Source organism: Tetrao urogallus (genome assembly GCF_951394365.1).
Source record: "Tetrao urogallus genome assembly, chromosome: 8".
Classification (NCBI taxonomy): Eukaryota; Metazoa; Chordata; class Aves; order Galliformes; family Phasianidae; genus Tetrao; species Tetrao urogallus.
In genome coordinates, this window is record NC_136821.1 from 36,290,300 (window position 1) to 36,311,315 (window position 21,016).

Here is a 21,016-nt window from a genome sequence, read left to right on the forward strand (position 1 = left end):
AGCCCCGCGGCAGCAGCACACGACGGGTGCTAACGGGTACAACGAGAAAGACGGCCAGATGTGCAGGCTGGCTTCTGAGTCAGCACGGACAGCCCTGGTCCCACCCTCCATCTCGGCTGCGGAGTCTCCTCCTCGCCCTCTCCCCCCGCCCGCTCTTCCTTCCCCGGGTCCCGAGCACTGAAACCACCCCCGGACCCGGACCCGGCCTCTCCCTCCTTCCTCCACTCGTTGCAGCTCGATGGGAATCTGAGCCCAGCGACATGGGGCTGCACGACTCCTTCTTGGCGCTGCTGCTCCTTCTGGGGGGTGCCTGGGCTCAGCAGGCTGAAATCAACGCCCGTGTCTTCAGGGCTCAGGGTAAGCGAGAGGCAGCCCGGAGAAACGCAGTGCTGCCGAGCTTTGGAAGGAGTCGTGCATGCGGTGCGGGTACTGATCTTAGAGGTCTTTTCCGACGGTAGTGATGCTGTGGTTCTGTGATTCTTTGGGCTCTGATGAAGTGGATCTGCTTGTTTTGTGCTGGTTCTCCTCTGGCCAGGTGTCCTTGGCAGAGCTGGGATGCAAGGAGGGGATGGCAAGGGTTTGTCTTTGCAAAGGACATCAATCTGGGCACAGGCTGTTGAGGCGCGTTTTTAGTTTCGCTCTTCTCTGCAATGGTGTTTGTACTGGGACGTGTTGGGAAATCATGCATTTCTCTTTGTGGTCGTGGCTGCCGTGTCTTGGTTTGGTTTAGCTTTGTTTTAAATGATTGCTGCAGCTGCATCTTATTTTAAGTACTAACGGTGGTCTTGCAAGCGTGAATGCAAACGGGAAAGAATGAAAGCACGCACAAACGGATATTTTCTGGATATGTGCTCAGTTTACTGTAAATGCCAAAGCAGAAATGCTAAGGAAGAACAATCTCAGCCCTACGTGCCTGCTTGCGTGTCGCATGTGGGATTAGCAACTCAGCACTGTGCTGCTGGTGTTTGTCCCACGGCTGTGCCAGGGGCTCAGTGGAGAGCAGTGCTGTGCCACGCTGCTCTGCTTGCCCCCAGACTGCCCCGTGGACCTGTTCTTTGTGCTGGACACCTCTGAAAGCGTTGCCCTGAGGGTGAAGCCCTTCGGGGACCTCGTGGCTCAAGTGAAAGACTTCACCAACCGCTTCATCGATAAGTTGACCGAAAGGTACTGTGCTCATCACTGCCCTCAGGGGTCCCTGGGGCTGTGCCAGAGCTGGGTGGGATGCTGGAGGAGAGCGAGGCTGTGGGACACCAGGCCATGTCTCTCCTGTGCGTGCCTGTGGCCACACTAGTCCCACTCCAGCCATTGGCAGCGTGTGTGCTTAGGCGTCCATGGGGTGCTTTGGTGTTAATTGTGATGATGAAAGGCATGTGTCTCCCAGGCATTGAACCCACCTTTGGGGGTCCTGTGGGACACCACAACCTGTTCACCCAGTGATCTGCTCCTAGATGCACCCTCACAGCCGCCAGCCCAATCTAACCCTCATGTTTCCAGGTGATTCCCCAGAGATAGGGGGGGCAGGATGCTGGGAAGGGCCACCTCGTGTCCGCACCACATCTCCATGTGCTAGGAGGCAACCTTCCAGGCCTCCATCAATGCAGCCTGGCTCTTAAACAAGGTGCTAGACTTTATCCTGAGCCCCTGCTACATGCAGACAGAGAGGCAGGCTTCCTGAGTCTGGCATCTACTGACTACCCTCATGCTCCCTACGCACTGTGGGGTCATTGCCCTGCATGCAACAACCACGTCTGCAGTGCTACGTGTAGTGCAGTGGGCTTGGGGTGCTTCAGGGATGGGATGGATGGTGATGCTCTGGGGGCTTTGGGAAAAGTCCTCATGGGAAGGAAGAAGATAGGCTTAGGAAGTGTGCAACTGCACATCTGTTTGGGATTGGTCCCTGCATCACAAATGTGTCATTTTAGTAGACGTTGATTATGGCTTCAGACTCAAGCACGAGGTGCTGTGACACTCCCAAGCACTAGAGAACAAACCTGTTGGTGCATGGGAGAGGGCTTCAGTTCCCACCACTCTCTGGATGCAAGCATCCTTCAGGCAGTGACATCCCTCTGTTTCCAGAAGCACAGGGAAAGCAGGGAGCCTTCCCAAAGCCTTGGCAGAGGAACTGCATTTCACATTGCAGGCAGTGAAGGTGGCAGCTTGGTAACAGGGCCACGCTGAAGGCACAAATCCTGGTGTCCCCTCGCAGGTACTTCCGCTGTGACCGCTTCCTGGCATGGAACGCTGGGGCTCTGCACTACAGCGACTCTGTGGTCATCATCAAGGACCTCACTGCCATGCCCAGCGGCAGGGCTGAGCTGAAGAACAGCGTGTCGGCCATCAACTACATCGGGAAGGGCACCCACACTGACTGTGCCATCAAGCAGGGCATCGAGCGGCTGCTCGTCGGGTACGGCAGCGGGGCTGGGGCGAGGGACAGGGGGAGTTGGGTGGTGGCTGGGGTGTCCCCGTGCAGGTCTGTCCCTCCTGTGTGAAAGTCACTTAATCATAGGGTGGCAGGTTGCTGTTGATCCGCCTGTGCTGGGATGAGACGAGCCTGGCTGTAGGCTGGGACACTGGGGCCTTAAACCCTTGCAGCACTAAATGCAGTGTTTAAATCCTTGCAGTGGCTCCCATCTCAAGGAGAATAAATACCTGATCGTGGTGACTGATGGACACCCTTTGGAAGGCTACAAGGAGCCCTGTGGAGGCCTGGATGACGCCGCTAATGAAGCCAAACATTTGGGGATCAAAGTGTTCTCTGTCGCCATCTCACCCCACCATCTGGTAGGGACCGAGCAGCAGTTGCAGGGCAGGGGTCTCGTGCTGCTCCAGCATAGCAGCACTTGGTGTAAAGGGCCTCCACTGCCCTGTCTGGAGACAAGTGGTCACTCAACAGAGTCAGAGTGTGGGAAACACCGAAGGCTGGGGACACACTGAGGGCTGGAGGGAGGATGCAGGTCCCCTGGGCACATCCTACATGAGTGCCTGCAGATCTTACTCTGACTCCCAACTCCTAGGACCAACGTCTCAACATCATTGCCACGGACCATGCCTACCGCCGCAACTTCACTGCCACCAGCCTGAAGCCAACCCGGGATCTCGATGTGGAGGAGACAATCAACAACATCATCGAGATGATTGTGAGCACTGCCTGTTCCCCTGCTCAGCCCACCCCTGCCCTGGGCTCCCTCCACTCTCACAACCCACCTCTCTTTGCTTTTTGCCTCGCAGAAAGACAACATGGAGCAATCGGTGAGTGTTCTCCCGCACACCAAGCCCATCCCCTGTGCTCATCCCTGCCCTGCAGGACTTGGTGGGCCCACTCTGCCCAGCATCGAGGATGCCCCCAAGCAGGGCATGGTGCTACCATTTCTTCTGATGTTGTTTTTTCCTTTTATCTGGCCAGTGCTGCTCCTTTGAGTGCCATGTAAGTCAGGCCCTCGAGGCCTCTATCCCCCTCCTTGTGCCCCCAGCCTGTGCCTTGGCAGCTCCATCTAACCCCCACCTCTCTCCTGCAGGCTCCCCGAGGACCCCCAGGACCTCCTGGTGACCCAGGCCACGAGGTGAGGAATCAGCCCCTGGCCACGTAGGGATGAGTTCCACAGGGATGCTCGAGATCCAGTGGGACATATGTCACCCCTTGGCCAGGGAGATGATGGGAACGGCTGTCCCATGTGGCCTCTGTCCTTTGCTCCCCATATCCATGGAGCATTGCCCTGATCACTTCCCTGCTCTTCTTTCAGCCTCATTTTATTCCTGGGGAAGGTGAGCTAACTTGTATTTCTGTCCTGAATTTCAGGGAGAAAGAGGAAAGCCAGGTCTTCCTGGTCAGAAGGGAGATGCTGGAGACCCCGTAAGTAGAAAACTCTGGAGGTTTTCAGGAAGCATGGAGATGTGGCACTGAGGGATGTGGTTTAGTGGGCATTGTGGTGATGGGCCAGAGGATCTTAGTGGTCTTTCCAATCTTAATGATTCTATGATGCTATGTTTCTAGTGGACTAGGCTTGGTGGCTCTGCCAGAGTCTCTGCCAAGGCAGAGACATCCTCGTTGGCAAGGTGTTGGGGAGCTGCACTTGGTGTCAGCAATCCCCATCCCTGCACCATCCCTTGTAGGTCACCATCCTGTACCCCTGTACCATCCCATTCCCATGGTGGTGTCCTAGCCAGCGATCCCTGGAAAGGAATGGTCACACAGAGACCTGGCATCTGCCCACCCAGCACAGGGTCCCACAAGGCTGCCTTGTTCCTTACCCCAGGCAGCTGCCCCTCCTGTGGGATGCCTCTCTGACTCATGGGGTGTACTCCGAGCTCCCTCCCGACACTGCAAGCACAGCAGTGTTATGGAGAAACCTTCAGTAAATAATAAGCTAATTGTATCAGGAAACCATTTTCTTCCTCCCTTTTTTGCTAGGTACGTTTATTTTGGGAGAAATGTTTCTCCCACACACATAAGTGTGCAGTTACTCAGCCTTTGTGTGCCCAGTTTGGAAACCCCACAGCATGTGCATGCTTTTCCTTCCTGAGGGTTTTCTGCCCTTCCACTTCACCCCAAATGATGTGTCCTCACATGCCCCATTTCCCTCACCGCTGGGCATGTTGGAGGTCCACCACCCCACAGCATCTCATGCCACATGAGCAGGCAGAGGAAGAGCAGGTCCAGGGGAGAGGGCTGTGGTAGTGGGGGCAAGAAGCAAAACAGGATGTGTCAAGAGACATTACAGAATCATGTTTTAAATGCTGGTGAGAGGGTGGATGACAGTGTAAAGTCAGTGCTGTATGGACCTGAATGGGGTCCCCCTAAAGTGCTGACTGATGCCTACCTGCCTAGGTGTGTCTGCCTACATAACACTATTTCTGTCTTCCAGGGCAGGCCAGGGGACATGGGGCCCGTTGGCTACCAAGGAATGAAGGTATGTGGGGCTGTTGGGTGGTGGATACAGTTTCTAGATGGGGGACAAGATGCTGGTATCCTCATTCTCCATTTTCCCTCTTTCTTCTCATTGCTAGGGTGACAAAGGAAGTCGAGGAGAAAAGGTGAGGACAGCAAAGACTTGAGGGGTTCTTGGTGCCCCTGCTTGGCTGGCAGCTCACTGCCTATGCACCCAACTCTCCTGCCAGCATTGGCATCTGGCAAGCACAGCGGGTCTGAGGGTCCTGACCTCTCTGCTTTCCTTTTCAGGGCTCGAGAGGAGCCAAAGGAGCCAAGGTTGGATTTTGCACTAATTAATTCTTCCCCACTGATGCTTGAGGTGGGAGGGAGGAAGGGTGTTTGGAAGTCACTTCCTCATGGTCCCTTGTCTGCATTTCAGGGTGAGAAGGGCAAGCGTGGGATTGACGGCATTGATGGCATGAAGGTAAACCTTCCCCTCCAGGTGCCCTGCTCAGCCTGAGGACTCTGGGTGCTGCCCAGGCACCCCCGAAACTATGTTGGGGCCCACAGCATGGGGGCATGTCCCACATGGGACCCATGTGCAGGGGCATCTCACAGGTACTGCTTACAGCAGCACTTATTCTGTCTGTCCCACAGGGAGAAGCTGGATACCCTGGGCTACCTGGCTGCAAAGGCTCACCTGGATTTGATGTATGTACCCCACGGGCACCTCCTCCTTGGGAATACTTGGAAATGCTCATGGTGTCCTATGTGGTTCCTGGACCTCTCCACTCGTGAAAGCTGCCGTGTTGCATTGTGATGTGTGACAATGCCATGTTTGGCTGGAGGCTGCTTGATGAGAGGAAGAGCTCAGTGCAAAGCAGCAAGCAGCTTCAAGCTGCTGTGCTCAAACAGCCAGAACATACTGGAGGTTTGGATAGCAAAGCTGCCATCCTTGGACTCACACAGCCCCACAGTGCGAGAGTGCTGTGTCAACCGTCCCTTTTGCTCTTCATGCTGAGATGCTGTGGGCCAGGTTGCCAGAATGCTCCCCCCATGCCATTTTCCACAGGTAATTGTCAATTTTTATTTTTATTTTTTCCAACAGGGCACTCAGGGCCCACCTGGACCAAAGGGCGATCCTGGTGCTTATGGACCCAAGGGAGGAAAGGTGAGCCCATGGTTTCTAGAGGTTCCTGAGAAATGGTGGCTCATTTTGGTGGGGCAATGGAGGGGATGGGGACCTCCATGGGACTGTGGAGGAAAAGGGATTTCAGGGAGAGCCAAAGCTTCAGCCATCCACCTCAGCATGGGGATCAGAATCCACCCTTTGGTACTGATGTGTCTTTTTGTGTCCTTGTGAAGGGCGAGCCTGGAGAAGATGGAAAACCTGGCCGGCAGGGCATTCCTGGGAGCCCCGGAGAGAAGGTTGGTGAGGAGCTCACACAAGTCCTCTGCAATAAGGAGAGGTCTCTTCTCCAGCCTCTCTCTGCCTCAAAGTAGAGCTTGCCCAAGGCTCTGCTAGCATGCAGGGCTTTGGTTCAAAACCCTCTGAATTGTCTTTGCTTTGTTACAGGGTGCTCCTGGCAACAGGGGAGAGCCTGGACCCTTAGGGGAGACAGGGGATGAGGGCTCCCCAGGCGCAGATGGTCCTCCAGGAGAGCGGGTGAGCGTGGGCAGGCTGCGGCAGGGGCTGATGTCTGTGGGCAGGCGGTGAGGGAGGGTCATGCAGTGCTGAGAGGAGTCCTAAATCTGTGTTCCCACCATCTTCTTGCAGGGCAGCAATGGAGAAAGAGGACCCCCAGGCTCGCCAGGTGACCGTGGGCCACGAGGAGATCTGGTAACTACATCCATGGGGAGCCTGTTGGCATCTGCTTGCAAATGGTGGCACGTTGGATAGCTGGGGCTGGAAATGGGTGGCCAGTGGGCAAGCTTGGCTCATGCACCTGCCTGCCTGATGGGCGCCTGCCGTATCCTGTCCTGGCACCATCCTCTGGCAATCACACCTTCACACTGACAGGTTACCAGCAAACAGACAAACCCCATGCCCAGATAGCAGGCAGAGATCAGTCTGCAGATAATAAACCAGCTGGTGAGAGCATATGAGCAGGGTGTCCTCCTGGGGGAGTGGTGGGGTTCTGCAGGCAGGCAGAGATCAGTAAGGAGGTAAGCAGTGATAGGCAGGCACCTGGGTGAGGGTAAAACCTCCCTCCCCTTTCTGGAGTGAATGGGAATCAATAGGAAATTATTTGTTGGGCCTGTCTGGGGTGAGTCACCTGCTGCAAGCATGGGGCGAATGAGGCTATGGGACAAGTGGACAAACACGTGGCCAATGGCACAGGTGCCTGCATGCTTCTGCTGTGTGGGATGGCATCCAGGAGCAGCACCCTAGTGATGCCAGCAGTGCCAGGTGTTTGCTGTTGTATGTCCAGGGCTGAAGTGCTACTCACCTTGAGGATAGGGATGGGCTGTGTTGGGATGGGCTACACGAAGATGAGGCAGCCACCCTCTTCCGGCTTCCTGCAGGGGGTGTGTGGGGCATATGTGCAAGGGAGATGGATGCCGGTGTCCTGCCATCAGCCTGTTCTGCAGACAGAGGGCTGCTCCCTTCCAAGTTCTAGATCAAGCACAAGGCTTGGTAATCATGACAGAAACATCTCCACCAATGTTCAGAGCTCTTCAAAAATTATTTTATGTTTACTCTTTGGCTTAGAAACCTGGGAGCCCTTGCCTGAAAGCAAGAGCTTTGGATCACCAAGCTTTCAACCACTTTCCCAAAAGTTTTAATCCAGGTGTGACCTTCAGGAAGCCTCTCCAGGGTTGCAGGCAGAGCAGCACCCTGCACAAAGAGCCTTGCAGTGTGTGACACCAAAACACCCTGCCTCAGGTTTTCCAGGCTCCCCTGGTCAGCCTCGCTGTGCTGGTTTCCTACCCGAAACCTGAAATATCACTGTTAGGATGACTGTTTCTGCCCAGAACGCACTGCTGGTGCTGTGTCCCTGCTCCCCATCGCATGCAGGCCTTCCCATCCCATGCATGCTCCTCTGTTTCTCATGTCCTCTATGGGTGTTTTCAGGGAGAACCTGGACCACCTGGTGACCAAGGGCGGGAAGGACCTCTTGGACCACCTGGAGACCAGGTAAGACTTTGGATTAACCTTCTGGATTGCATGTGGAAGTGCGTGGGGTGGCAGAGAGGCTGTGCTCAAGGGCTCAACTGATGCCACAGCATCTTGGAGCAAAATCTTCGCATGTTCCAGACCAGGCAGCAAAGCCAGCACAGAGGGGCAGTGATTTCTAGGAGAACTCAGAATTCAAGCAGGGCTAGAAAATGGGGACTTGGCTGCTGGGCTGGGGACAAAAAGACCTCCACGTCATTTCCCAGTCCTGTGGAAACAGATGTCAACACGTCTCACAGACAGATCTGGAAACCAGCAAGCATGAGCTGCAGCAGTGCAAAAAATGTCCAGGCCTGGGGCCAAACACTGCTCGCCTCGATCCTGGGAGTTAATGAGATGTCTTGTGAGAGCAAGGACAGCCTGGCAAGGCCTCGACAGTGGCCTGACACCCTTGGAATCTACAGACGCTCTGTCCCAAAGCCAGTTGCTTCTCAAGTCCTGGTGCTCCCACTATGAGCCCACTTCATGTGCGCTTCAAGAAACTGATCTCAGGTCCTGCTGGCTTTCTGGAGCACACAGCTGGATTCCTCCAGCTGAAGGAAGGCTTCTATCCCTCACACAGTTAAGGATTCTTTCCTCTCAAAGTCACACCAAGCTCCCACTCAACTCTTCTGGAGTTGCTGGGTTAATCCTTGATGGAGATGGCACTGTTGGCAACAACCAGCACGGCCTTCCCACCTGAGCAAGCATGCTTTCACATCACCCCTGGATGAACTCTGTGGCACAACTCCCCTCCTACTCCTGTAATCATCAGAGTTTCAATAGAGCTCAAGATATAGGAAAGTACTGAGATAAATGTTCCCACACCGCTGGAAGGGGACTTCCCTGAGGGGTGAAGAATGAAGATCAGTGTGTGAGCTTTGGAAATCCTTCATGGTCAACCCACTGTTGAAGAGCCCTGTAGGAGATTTGGAGTGTGGGACAGCCACAGAGGGGCCACTGCTGCGTTCCTGCCTACCCCAGCACAGGCCACCACTGTGGCAGACCTGCCCCATAGGAAACACTCCCATGCCAAGGTTGGGATTGCTCTGAGTCACACTGCCCTCAAACCTGCCTTGTGCTAGAGAAAAGCACCAAATTCTCATTGAATTGTCCAGATTATTTCTGCTCTTAACTGAGCTAAACTGCTCTGGCCACAGTTAAAGAGTATCTGACAGCCAACAGCTTGTAGGACATGACCAGGGTGGGAGTTGTCACTGGCAAGAGGGTGGTGATTTGGATGTGTGCATGTAATGGGCGGGTGCTATGTGTTGACACCAGCAAAGGAAGAAGGACCAGAGCCGCTTTCCTTGTGTAGGGTCTCATTCCAGTTTCAAGGCAGGAGGACTGGGCAGGATAAGATAGAATTCAGGTGGAGATTTGACCCAAGCCTGGGCGCCAAAGCTAAGCATGATAGCAGGAAGGATCTTCCCCAGGCTGCCTTAACTGGCAGAAAGGAGAGGAGGCTATCACCAAGCCTATGGGTTATTCATCTTCCCTTCCCTGGAGCACTGAATTCATTCCCTGTTGAATGAATTCCCAAAGAGGGAAGTGCCCACAGCATTGATGCCTCTCCAGAGCAGCGGCTGCCCTAGTATCCCAGTCACTCTAGGGAAATCTAAAAAGCAGTTGTAAAGAAAAGATGTTTTTTTTCCATAGACTGATGGAAAATGTTTTTGCTTGGCCAAATTAAAAATAAATGTGTAATTGGGCTGGGGCAAGGGAAGAACTTAGGCAAACACAAGTGCCTTTCAAGCCATGTTATCTGCAAGCTCTGGCTCTTAGAGCACATTTGTCTTGGCAAGGAGAAGGAGTTCCTGCTAACCTGTGACTCTGTTTCATCCTCCCTTCTGTCTGCAAGAGATGCTAAAGGTCAGCATGCTCATCCCCTGATCTCCTGGGCTGCTTTGGTGGTCCATCTCCACATGGCTCTGGTGCCCATCCCTCCTACAGTTCTTGTTGCGTGTAGAAGGAAAAGAGGTTAGGAAACTGCTCATGACTCAAGATCCTACATCCTCACAAACACCATCGGGGCTGCAAAGGTTTTTAGCTTGCTTGTTACAGTGAAGCCACCTATGACAAGCATGAGCCAAGTGCGTCTGGAATTCAACTTTGGCTGATATGAACGGTCATGAGATCCAGTCCCTCCTTCCCAGCTTTCTCTCTTTCGGGCTCTTGTGCAGAAATAAGGGTCACGCGCCTTTAAGCAGGCTCTTGCTCTTCTCCATACTACACAGTTGTGGAGTTCTCTGCCACCCTCTGTGTGCCTTTCCCTGGAAGAAGAGTGCATGAAGCGGAGCAGCAAGGACAGCTGGAGGGAACTAAAGCTTCCTCAGCTTGCGGGTGGTGAGAGACAGCAGCTGCAAAGCTGGGCTAGGCTGAACAATACATGAAGGCAGTTCCTACTCCTCCAAATCTCACCAGTGCAGACTATCTCTGTTGTCTCAGGCTTCCTTGGGCATTTTTGGAGCTCATAAAGACCAAAAAAAAATCCAACAAAAGCCCAAATCCACCCTCCTCCTGCCTTCTTTCCTCATGCCTCTTGACTCTGAACATCACTGGCCAGCCCTGCAGCTGACGGACCAAGTGGCCGCTGCCCAGATGGACATGACAGAGTGACAGCCCTGGTCTGTTCCAGCAGATGCTGCCACGACCCTGCAGCCTCCTGAGGACAGAGACTCCCCACAGCCATAGAAGGATTTCTATCAGCCCAGCTGCCATGAGTCATGTCCAAGGCCCCCGTAGAGAGAGGCCTGTGTTAGTTTCAGGGTGGTATGATCCACCAAGGAGGGACATCAACGCAATGCCCAGCTGTGCTTCACCACTGGGAAGTGTTACCTTGCCCCCCCCAGCCTCTTCCCCTCTGGGCCCTCCTCCTAGAGTACCTCCTCACCCAAGTACCTCCTCACCTGAGTTGATCCCCATGAATGGAGCCTTTCTCCTCAGTGGAAGTGACTCGCTGATGAGTGCAAGGCATGAGGTTCCTGCTCCCACCCATCACACCATGAAATGAAGGGACCAGCCCCTCTAAGGAGGGGCTCGTGTGACAGCTCTTTTTGTTCTCCTAGGGTGAGCCTGGACCCCCAGGACCAAAGGGCTACAGAGGAGATGATGGCCCCCGCGGCAATGAGGTCAGTGCTGCTTCATCGTCATCTCAGGAGGAGGGAATTGAGGGAAGACCAAGAGATGCTTCCCATTAAGACTGTCAACAAATCCCATAGGTCTTGGAAACCCTTTTTTGGGGACAAAGTGAGGTGTCAGTTTCCCGGCAGACATCTCAAGATACTTTTGGTGGATCCCTAAGGCTGTGAATACCTTTTTCCCTATCTCCCAGAGAGGGTATAGCTGCACCACAAGTGATATGGCTTCACCTTGCAGTTCGTCCTTCCTCTTGGCAGAAGCTAGGGGAGCAAAATATTTCCTGTGGCGGGCTTAAGTAACCCTTGCCTACTGCCCCTGAATGAAAGGGGCTTCTTCCCAGCTCCTAGGTGTGTTCTCAGAGCTGGTCTCAGGTAGGAAGCAAGGGACCAGAGTGCTGCAGGGAGTCTCAGAAGGCATCATCTTCCCACGTCAGTGGATGGTACACAGTGCTTGACTCCTCCTTCTGATCCTTCCAGGGCCCCAAGGGATCACCTGGAGCACCTGGGTTGCCTGGAGATCCTGGCCTAATGGGAGAAAGGGTGAGTGGTGTTTATGGAGACTGCATGCAATGTGGGAATGATCTACAGCTGGCTGGTTCCATGCAGCATGGTCCAGGTCAGGGAGAAAAGAAATGGCTCTCATAAACAGCTGAAATATTTTGGGAAAACTTGCAAGCAGCTTATTTTTGAGCATGCATCCCCTTTGCAGGCTCAGAGAGCCCTATCTTGGAATGTACTTTCAGCAGTGGAGGTAATATTGCTCAGCATTCCCAGCTTGTGCTCGTATCCCTGATCTCTGAGAAGCACGGTGTCACCATCAGAACTTCTGGGGCTTGTCCCATCTCATTCTTTTCCATTTTCCTCTTAAAATAAAAAGTGAGAGGTAGTCTTCAAGAGAGGTACAGGCATATCATGTCCTAGTGCCCCCCACACTTCTTGAAGAGCTACAAAAGAGCTGCACTATCTGGGTGTGCAGCGATGGGGAGTGGGGATGGGGATACAGCAAGACGGGTCTCTGTCCCAGGGAAAAAGGAGTAGTAAGAACAATATTTAGCTGGATATAGCATAAAAGAATACAGTAACTGTTCTAAACACAACTCTGCAAGTAGAGCAAGGATGGCTGTTGTCTTCTCTTGGTGGCTGCTGAAGGAAGGCAAGTTCCTTCTACCATGCTGAGTATTCTGCTTGTCACTGTCTCATCTACTTCTCCCTTCCTTTCCAGGGGGAGGATGGTCCTCCTGGTAATGGCACGATCGGATTCCCGGGTGCCCCTGTAAGTTTAGTGTGCTGCTTTGAAATCAAAAGACCGTTATTGATGCTTGTCTGACCTAACACACTTTCTTTTCTTCATTCCCAGGGGCAGCAAGGAGACAGAGGGGACCCTGGCATTAATGTGAGTGTGTTGCTTCCTTCTGTATCTAATAGAGAACTCCCTGGCTAGTGTCTTCTGCTGGTACTTTGGCTTGTAGAGCCTCTCTGTCAGTTGTATGGTGAAATGGACTCCCTGAAACAGCCTGCTTACCCAGAACCCAGTTTATCTTATGCACAGATCTCCCTCCTTCCTCTACTTCTCATAGAAGTGTTCTGCCTTCGTGCAATACCCAAGGATGGCAGAGTGCTCTCAAGTGTAGGTCCAAAGCCAGCATTTGGTATTGGAAGAACCAGCTGGAGGGAGCTGGACAGTGACTACGACAGGGAAAGCCAACTAAGGAGATAAACCCTCAATAACATTGACATTTTGTGCTAGGAATCTTATCTTAGCTCTCTGTCTCCTCTCCAGGCCTGCTGTCACAAGGTCTATGCATCAACCTCACCACACTACCAACATCCTCTCTTTTATTTTTCAGGGAACAAAAGGATATGTTGGTCCTAAAGGTGATGAAGGAGAAGCTGGAGATCCTGGCAACGATGTGAGTAATTTCTATAAAGCTGCATGACTTTTCTCACTGAGGGTGGTGTGGGAGTGTGGAGCTGGATCTGGTACTATGCTGCCTGTAGGTCAGAGCCCATCAGACTTTGTGAGCCTGCAAGCACCCTTTGCTGCTGTGCAGTACGTGATAGCAAGCAGAGCTCTCACTGGATGTTCACTTGAGGTTCTACAGCTAATGGTTAGCAAACCTCCAGCTGTTAGGCCAAGGGTGGGTATTATCTCCACGTGGTGTTGTGTGCTTCCTGACAGCATCGAAGTTTGCTCTAAGGGACACTGGGAATATGCCTCCACAGGACAGAACAAACTTTGTGAATTTTCTTTTTGTTTCATCTCCAGAACCCAACCGCTGGTCCCAGTGGCATCAAAGGAGCAAAGGGCCACAGGGGTCCTGAAGGCCGCCCAGTAAGTGAGGGCTCTAGAAGGATTTGCATCAACAAGCTGGGAGTGGAAAGCCAAGCAACCTTTCCAGCCTCTGCGTTGCATAGCAAGACATTGAGTTCTTGCTGCTCTTGTAAATGCTCTCTCTACACTTCTGTTTGACAGGGACCACCTGGACCTGTGGGGCCTCCGGGGCCAGACGTGAGTATGACAGGATCGAGGCACTGCTTGCTTACTTGGTCTTTGCTTCTGGGGGTTGCTGCTGGGAGGCTCATGCTCATGGGCTGGGTGGTGCCTGCCCCATTACTGCCCCCGAATCTTGGTGGCAAGGTTTCCTTCCTTTGTGTCAGGCCATCACCAGCAAGCCCCCTGTGCAGTGTGAAAACTTCAGCTCTCACATAAGTGGGAAGATTGAAATTATCCCCAGACTGGCCCCTCCTCTTCCTTTGCTGGCTTCTTGATTAATTTGCCCACCATCCAAGGGATCTGGACGTGCTGTGACCATGGGTCACAAAGACTCAGGTCCCCCCATTCTGTGGTAAGCTCGTAATAAAAGCAACCTCCACAAAGGGAGGAAAGTTCCTGCAAGCTGAATGGTGTCTTTCCATGCAGCCTCTTCTGCACAGTCAGCGTAGTGGGTGCTCTTCACTGCTGGCAAAGCCCAGCTCTGGCCTCCTCCAAGGGAAGCAGCCCCAACTATACATCACTCATTTCCAGATTAAAATCTGCTTTGAAGGTGCAAAAGCAGCAGTAGGGGTGGTGGGTAGCAGCACTTGGGAGCCAGGCAACTGCCACTGCTGATATCCACAGAGTTTCTTCATCTCTGGTTTCAGGAGTGTGAAATCTTGGACATCATCATGAAGATGTGCTGTGAGTATCCTGGAATTTCTCCTTCTCTGTTTGGCTCCATGCAGAGTGGGGCGGCTGCACCTTAGCACCCCTGGTAATGAAGTGCTACAACAGCACAGGGTGCTTAGGGGTCTGAATGCCAGCTTCACAATTAGCAGTTTACTTAATCCCTTCAGGATTAGCTTTTTTATTTAAATAAGAATACCATAATGTGTTTGGAGATAGAGCTCTGCCACTTAGGTTTCAGTTCAGGGCACTGTGATCTAAAAGAGAGAGATCTGGATATGTCAAACAGGAGGGAAAACTTCCACAAGTGAGCAGGAGCTTGAATCATCCAGGTCAGGTGTCACTGGTTTGCAGAAATGCAGACCTGCTGTCTGTGTCGTATGAAAACGACACAGACCAGATAGGACCAGAGGGAATGGTTTCAAGCTACGGTGGGGGAGATTCAGGCTGGACATCAGGAAGTATTACTTGTCAGAAAGGGTGGTCAGGCACTGGAATGGACTGCCCAGGGAGGTGGTGGAGTCACCAACCTTGGGGGTGTTCAAGGAAAGGCTGGATGTTGTGTTGAGGGACATGGTTTAGTGGGAGCTATTGGCAATAGGCGAACGGTTGGACTGGATGATCTTTTAGGTCTTTCTCAACCTTGGTGATTCTATGATTCTATGATTCTATGAAAACCTTCCTCTGCAGCATTTTAACGCTCTCTCTTTCTCTCTCTTCTCTTCTAGCATGCTGTGGTGAGTGTTACTTGGCAAAATCATTCTGCAAGCGTTTGCTAATGCTTCTCCCTCTTTCCTCCCCCACCCTCTCCCTACTCCTTGCCTTCCATTTGGTTTGCAATCCAAAAGCCTTAAGCAAGGACCAAGAGTACATTATGTCCTTCAGCCATGGGCAAGAGGGGAGCAAGCTGAGTCAGCCTCCTCCAGCCCACCAGTGTTCACCTCTGTCCTCCTGGGCTGGGCAAATGGAAGAAGTGAGGAGGCTTCTGAGGAAACAGATTTTGGAAATAGTTACTGAGTGTTTCGTGGGTACTCACAGCTTGGCAACGTGACGTGACTTACAAGGGGTGCTGAGAAAAATGTGAAGGGAAAAAATATTAAGCTGGTTCTTAAAGCTCCTGCGTGGCTATTTTGCCGCTTAATTTCGCACCGTGCTTTGCAGTCCTTCCACCAAGACTAACACAAACACAAGTGAGTGAGGGTCTCACTCTCTTGGGTGTGCCTCTGGCAAAGCGTGTTGCTCTGAGAGCAGCTCAGATAGCAAACACAGCCTCACCACGCGTGTGCTTTACTGCAGAGTGCACCTGTGGTCCTGTCGACCTCCTCTTCGTGTTGGACAGCTCGGAGAGCATTGGCCTGCAGAACTTCCAGATTGCCAAGGATTTCATCATCAAAGTCATTGACCGCCTAAGCAAAGACGAGCGTGTGAAGGTGAGATTTCCTTCGAGTGCCAGGATAAATTTATTTTCTGCTGCAAGTGGAAAAAACAGGGAGATGCCTTCACTCCACAAGGCTCAGCTTCACAACCCGATGAGTCTCAGTTCCCCCTAGATTCATAGGGAGAGTCTGCAGAATCTGTTTTCTCCCAAAATACATGTGTGTTACTCGCTCTGGGCAACAAGACTGCAGTGGCTGTGAACTCTTTCTTCATGTCATGAAGTAGACAACTCCTAGTTTCCCTGGTCAGTCAGTTTGTTGGTCTCCCCCTTGTTTCAATGAGCATTTCAGGTGGCTGGAGTAGTGACTTCCCAAGGGCCATGACAGCCTGCCCCCAGGGAGTCTGGTCTGCCCCCAACCTTCAATTAAGGTTTCCAGTTAAGTACAGCTGCTGAAAGAGATATTTGCAGCACAAAAGAGCAATGTTCTTCAAGTCCTTCCATTTGAAGAGCAGTAAAAATATTTACTCTCTGAACTCTTCCCTGGTAACATGCTCTGCATGGGAAATTCCACTTATCCCTCTGCAATGGAAGAGATGTTTGGAATTCAGACTTTCTGTAAGGTGTAAGGTGAGATGGGCTGTAAAGACATGAGGACCTGCTGTTAGACATGACTGTGGACATGCGCAGGTCTCTGGCTAATAAAGTGCCAATAAATAGCCTGGAAGACTAGAGTTGGGCAGCAAAGTTACTATTTAAGAAGAAAAGCATACTTTATTTAAAACATCTATTCCTAACCACACAATGACTTGTGTTGAGATCACTGAGGTGGGAAACCTGAGTTTGGGTCTTGTTTCACTGGGCTAACCTGCATCCACTCCTGTTGGAATAATACCACCACCAAGGAGCAGCTGCATTGCCTGCCATGAAGACATCCAGAATGAAACCACTAACAGTTTCCCAAGCTCTTCAGGTCCCCTGGAGGTTCCTGGCCCTAAATGACTTCTTTTCTTCTCCAACAGTTTGAACCCGGGGAATCCCGAGTGGGCGTTGTGCAGTACAGCCACAACAACACCCAGGAGCTGGTGGCCATGGGGGATGCCAACATAGACAACATTGGGGCACTCAAACAGTGAGTCTTGCAGGGTCTCAGCACACGGTGCAAAGACCTGACCCAGCACACCCTACTCGAGTCCCATCCTCCATCTCTAGACTAGCAGCTTCTGCGAATGCTAGGATTCTAAATGCAGTGAAGAGTCACTTGGTGGCTTTGTGAGTGGTACTGAAACCAAAGCAGCTGCCCAAAACCCTGCAAGCAGGATTTTGCCCTGCCTTGCAAGCATGCCTGCGTATCAGTAAGACGTGTATTCCCAGCCGTTCCTGTGAATCAGGCTTGCTCACAGGGCTTTCAGGCTCTCTGGTGTCTGCTTGCAGGGCAGTCAAGAATCTGAAATGGATAGCTGGGGGCACCCACACAGGAGAAGCCCTGCAGTTCAGCAAGGAAAACCTGCTGCGGAGATTCACCTCCAACAATAACGTGGCCATCGTCATCACAGACGGGCGTTCAGACACGCTGCGGGACCGCACCCCGCTGACATCTCTGTGTGAGGTCACCCCGGTAAGGGCATGGTGGCACGGGGAGGCTGGCGGGGAGCAGCTATGGAATGGCCATCAGTCGGACTGGTGCAGGATCCCCAGGGGTCTCCATCGTTTGCTTTGCAAGGCCAGAGCCCCAGTCACTGGAAGCTCTCTGGTGCAGTGGCAGGCAGTCAAGCTTATGAATGAATTAGGCACTGATGATACACTCTATCTTTTCTACAGGTGGTTTCCCTCGGAATAGGTGACATTTTCCGGAACTACCCAAACCCAGACCAACTGAATGACATCGCTTGTTTAGGCACGCCAACGAGACAAGGACTGTCCATTCAGAGAGACAACTACGCCGAGCTCCTTGATGACTCCTTCTTGCAGAACATCACCTCGTACGTCTGCCGAGGTGAGTGAAAACCTTCTATGGGATCACCTGGGTCTGTGCAAGGGCCTGGCCCCAGTCTGTTAGCCCAGGTCTTACTCCTCACCCTGGGAAAGTTGCCAGAGCAGCACAGCTCTGGCTGGTGGCAATAAGGGCGATAGTAACGACTGTTAGCAGCCAAAGGGTGAGGGATACAAACTGCCCTCCACTCATAGCTCCGGCATGCTCTTAAACTGTGCTCAGGTATTGAGGGAAGAGAGCAATATGCACAGTTGTGTCAACGAGCAATGAGGATGTTTCATGTCTCAGAACATTCTGCAGCAGTACCTAGGTCCTAACCCACTGCAGGATATCTCTGTCCCCACAATTTTCAAGCACATATTCTGTGCTCTCTGGTGCATGCTTATAACTTTGCATGGCAACTTGTTTGAAGAGGCTACAACCAAAGTAAGCATTTGTCTCCAGTGCAGCTCTGTGGGAAGCTGTGCTACAGGAGAAGCAATTTTCCTGCATGAGTTGGTGATGTTACTCTTTTTAATTTTCTTAACAGAGAAGAAATGTCCAGACTATACCTGCCCAAGTGAGTACCTGCTCCTCTTGTCATAATACACACGAAGGGGTTGTGGATGCTGTGGTGAGGGAAGTGGTGGTTGCTGTGTGTAGAGACATAGAGATAGAGATATCTCACAGCCGGGAGGCTCCTGAGCTCTGCTGTTGGGCTGGAGAAAGAGCAAACCTGGAATCTCTCATGCACACCCCAGCTCAAAGCACTTAGGGGACAGGAGCGAGAAAAGGCTGGACAGTGGTTTCTCTAATTCCTTAGGAGACTGTGCCAGATTTAGTCCATCTAGGCTTTAGATGAGACAAATGACATTGGTTGTGCTGTGGGGGGAGGTCCAAGCACACACAAAAGTCAGCGCTGTGGCAGGATATCTGAGAAAAGTGGTTGGAAAGCGAGGAATTTAAACAGATCCATTTTGATGTCAGAAGAATATATACAGTCCTTAGGCTCATGGAAACAGGCCAACCTGGGAAGATGTGGTGATTCCCCAGACAAAATGGGACAGTGTAAATCAAGGAAAACACCCACTGCAATAAGCAACAGGAGTCATAATCTAAAAAGAAAGAATGAAAGGGGAGGACACATGTAGGATAGCACCGGAGTAGGGGAAACCAAAGCAGCAAACACGCAAAGAGTGGGGATTTCTTAAGTCTAACAAAGCAGGCAGCATGTGAGATAGCTGGTAAATTCACCAGCTTCCCATGGAAAGCAGGAGAAAAAAGCAGCATAACGAGCCCCGGTCTGTCCTCTTGCAGTCACCTTTGCCAACCCGGCAGACATCATGCTGTTGGTGGACAGCTCCACCAGCGTGGGCAGCAAGAACTTTGACACCACCAAGAGTTTTGTGAAGCGGCTTGCCGAGCGGTTCCTTGAGGCCAGCAAGCCAGCCGAGGACTCTGTGCGCGTCTCGGTGGTGCAGTACAGCGGCAGAAACCAGCAGAAGGTGGAAGTCCCATTTCAGCGCAACTACACGGTCATCGCCAAAGCCGTTGACAACATGGAGTTCATGAACGAAGCCACAGATGTCAATGCCGCTCTGCAGTACGTCACGGGGCTGTACCAGCGGTCCTCTCGTGCTGGGGCTAAGAAGAAGGTGCTGGTGTTTTCTGATGGCAACTCGCAGGGGATCACAGCCAGGGCCATCGAGAGGACTGTGCAGGAAGTTCAGCAGGCTGGTATTGAGGTCTTTGTGCTGGCGGTGGGCAGCCAAGTCAACGAGCCCAACGTCCGCGTCCTGGTAACGGGGAAGAGTGCAAACTATGACGTTGTCTACGGGGAGCGTCACCTGTTCCGTGTGCCTGACTATACTTCCCTGCTGCGTGGCGTCTTCTACCAAACTGTCTCCAGGAAGATAGCTGTTGACTGAGCACCCAAGGGGGTTTTTACCAGGGCCGCTCCGGCTTCTCTTTCACCTAAAAATGAAAAACGACAAAAAAAAGAAAGAAAATTAACAGTATTCTTGACCAACTTGAGGAACTTGCATCTATACAGAAAGCCATAGTGCAACAGCCTGTCTGTGCACAGTCTCCTTCCTTCTCCGCCTTCTTCTCCATCTGCATCTCTGCCCTCCTAGCCTTGGGCCTCCCACCCCTGCCCTGTGACTGCCTCTCACTAACTCCCTGCAGCAGGCAAACATAAGTATACCTAGCAGCAACCCTCCTGAACACCAAAAGCAACCTCATCTCTCTGGTTTTTGCCAAGAAAGAACCAGGATGAGGAATGTTGTACCACTAAGGACTTGCTCAGTCCCACAAGGTTGATTATATCCTTTTTAGATACAGGGTTTTTTTTTTCTTCATTTGCCTCTTTCATTCATATGTCAGCTATGCACTTTCCCAGCTGACAGTGGTCCGAACCCAGTGCTGTGCTTCAGCATTTCAGTAAGTTTTGAGTGGGGATCACTGTCGTGGCTGGCAAGTTCGGTTCACGTCTCCCATGCTGGTGGGAAGAGATGGACTTATTATCTGATCCACCCATGCACTAGGCAGAGCTGAAAGCATCTGTGGCCTCCTGTGCAGTGCAATGGGCCACTGACTTCCCAGGGTTGGGTTGGAGGTGGGTGCTGACACCTCAGTGCTGACATTCCCATCCAGAGCAGGGGCTGGGTGCTGACCAAGGAAAGGTGGCCAACAGCCACCGGGGAGGGGGGAACGTGAGAAGAAGCTGCACTCCTTCACTAACCCATTTTGTGGTCCTACAGTGAAACCAGGAACCTCATAAGTAACCTGATGACTTGCCTTATGGTCCAAATGCCATGCTGGAAAATCTCTCTGAGCCCAGTTAGAGGTTTTTTGTCGTCTTTTTTTTTTTCGTTTTTAAAGTGTCAAGCTGTTTCCCAGTGAGCTCTCTGGGAGTACTGTTTCTATCAGACTATTAGACACCTAGGCCTACAAACTCTACTATATATTGAATTAGGGCCTATTCCACAGCCCAGCCACGTCAAGACAAAGGCTGCCATTATCTGCCAGGGGCTTTGAATCACACCCTGCAGATATCAAAGGTGCTATCAGTATGTGGGTTATGTGGGCCCTTGGTGTTTACACATTTGTTTCCAGGACCACACTGAAGATGTGGTTTGGCTGGGTGAGGTTTTGTTCAGCGCTTCCATTGGTGCTCTTGCTATGAATTCATGCGCTTCTGAGAAAGCAACCGTGATTTCCAAGTATCACCGTCATCCCAAACTATTTTGTATCCAGAAGTTGCTTTTATTTTATGCCTGTATTTTACTAAAAGTTGTCCACTTCAGAAATTCGTCAAATAAATTGTTTTCCACAACC

General features: G+C 52.0%; 1 protein-coding gene across 1 annotated transcript; it reads left to right on the forward strand.

Annotated features, from left to right (window-relative positions):
• Positions 1-260: 260 nt before the first annotated feature.
• Positions 261-19,605, forward strand: COL6A1 (collagen type VI alpha 1 chain; the record flags this gene model as incomplete). The annotated part of the gene is made up of 34 exons (XM_079538841.1): positions 261-357; positions 1,035-1,164; positions 2,207-2,407; positions 2,625-2,784; positions 3,018-3,140; positions 3,232-3,252; positions 3,407-3,427; positions 3,519-3,563; positions 3,800-3,853; positions 4,866-4,910; positions 5,008-5,034; positions 5,180-5,206; positions 5,310-5,354; positions 5,528-5,581; positions 5,979-6,041; positions 6,236-6,298; positions 6,447-6,536; positions 6,648-6,710; positions 7,947-8,009; positions 11,096-11,158; positions 11,645-11,707; positions 12,390-12,440; positions 12,525-12,560; positions 13,015-13,077; positions 13,434-13,499; positions 13,641-13,676; positions 14,309-14,345; positions 15,059-15,067; positions 15,627-15,760; positions 16,728-16,837; positions 17,140-17,323; positions 17,527-17,701; positions 18,228-18,257; positions 18,995-19,605. 34 exons carry the CDS (start codon positions 261-263, stop codon positions 19,603-19,605), a joined length of 3,060 nt encoding a protein of 1,019 aa, XP_079394967.1.
• Positions 19,606-21,016: the final 1,411 nt, after the last annotated feature.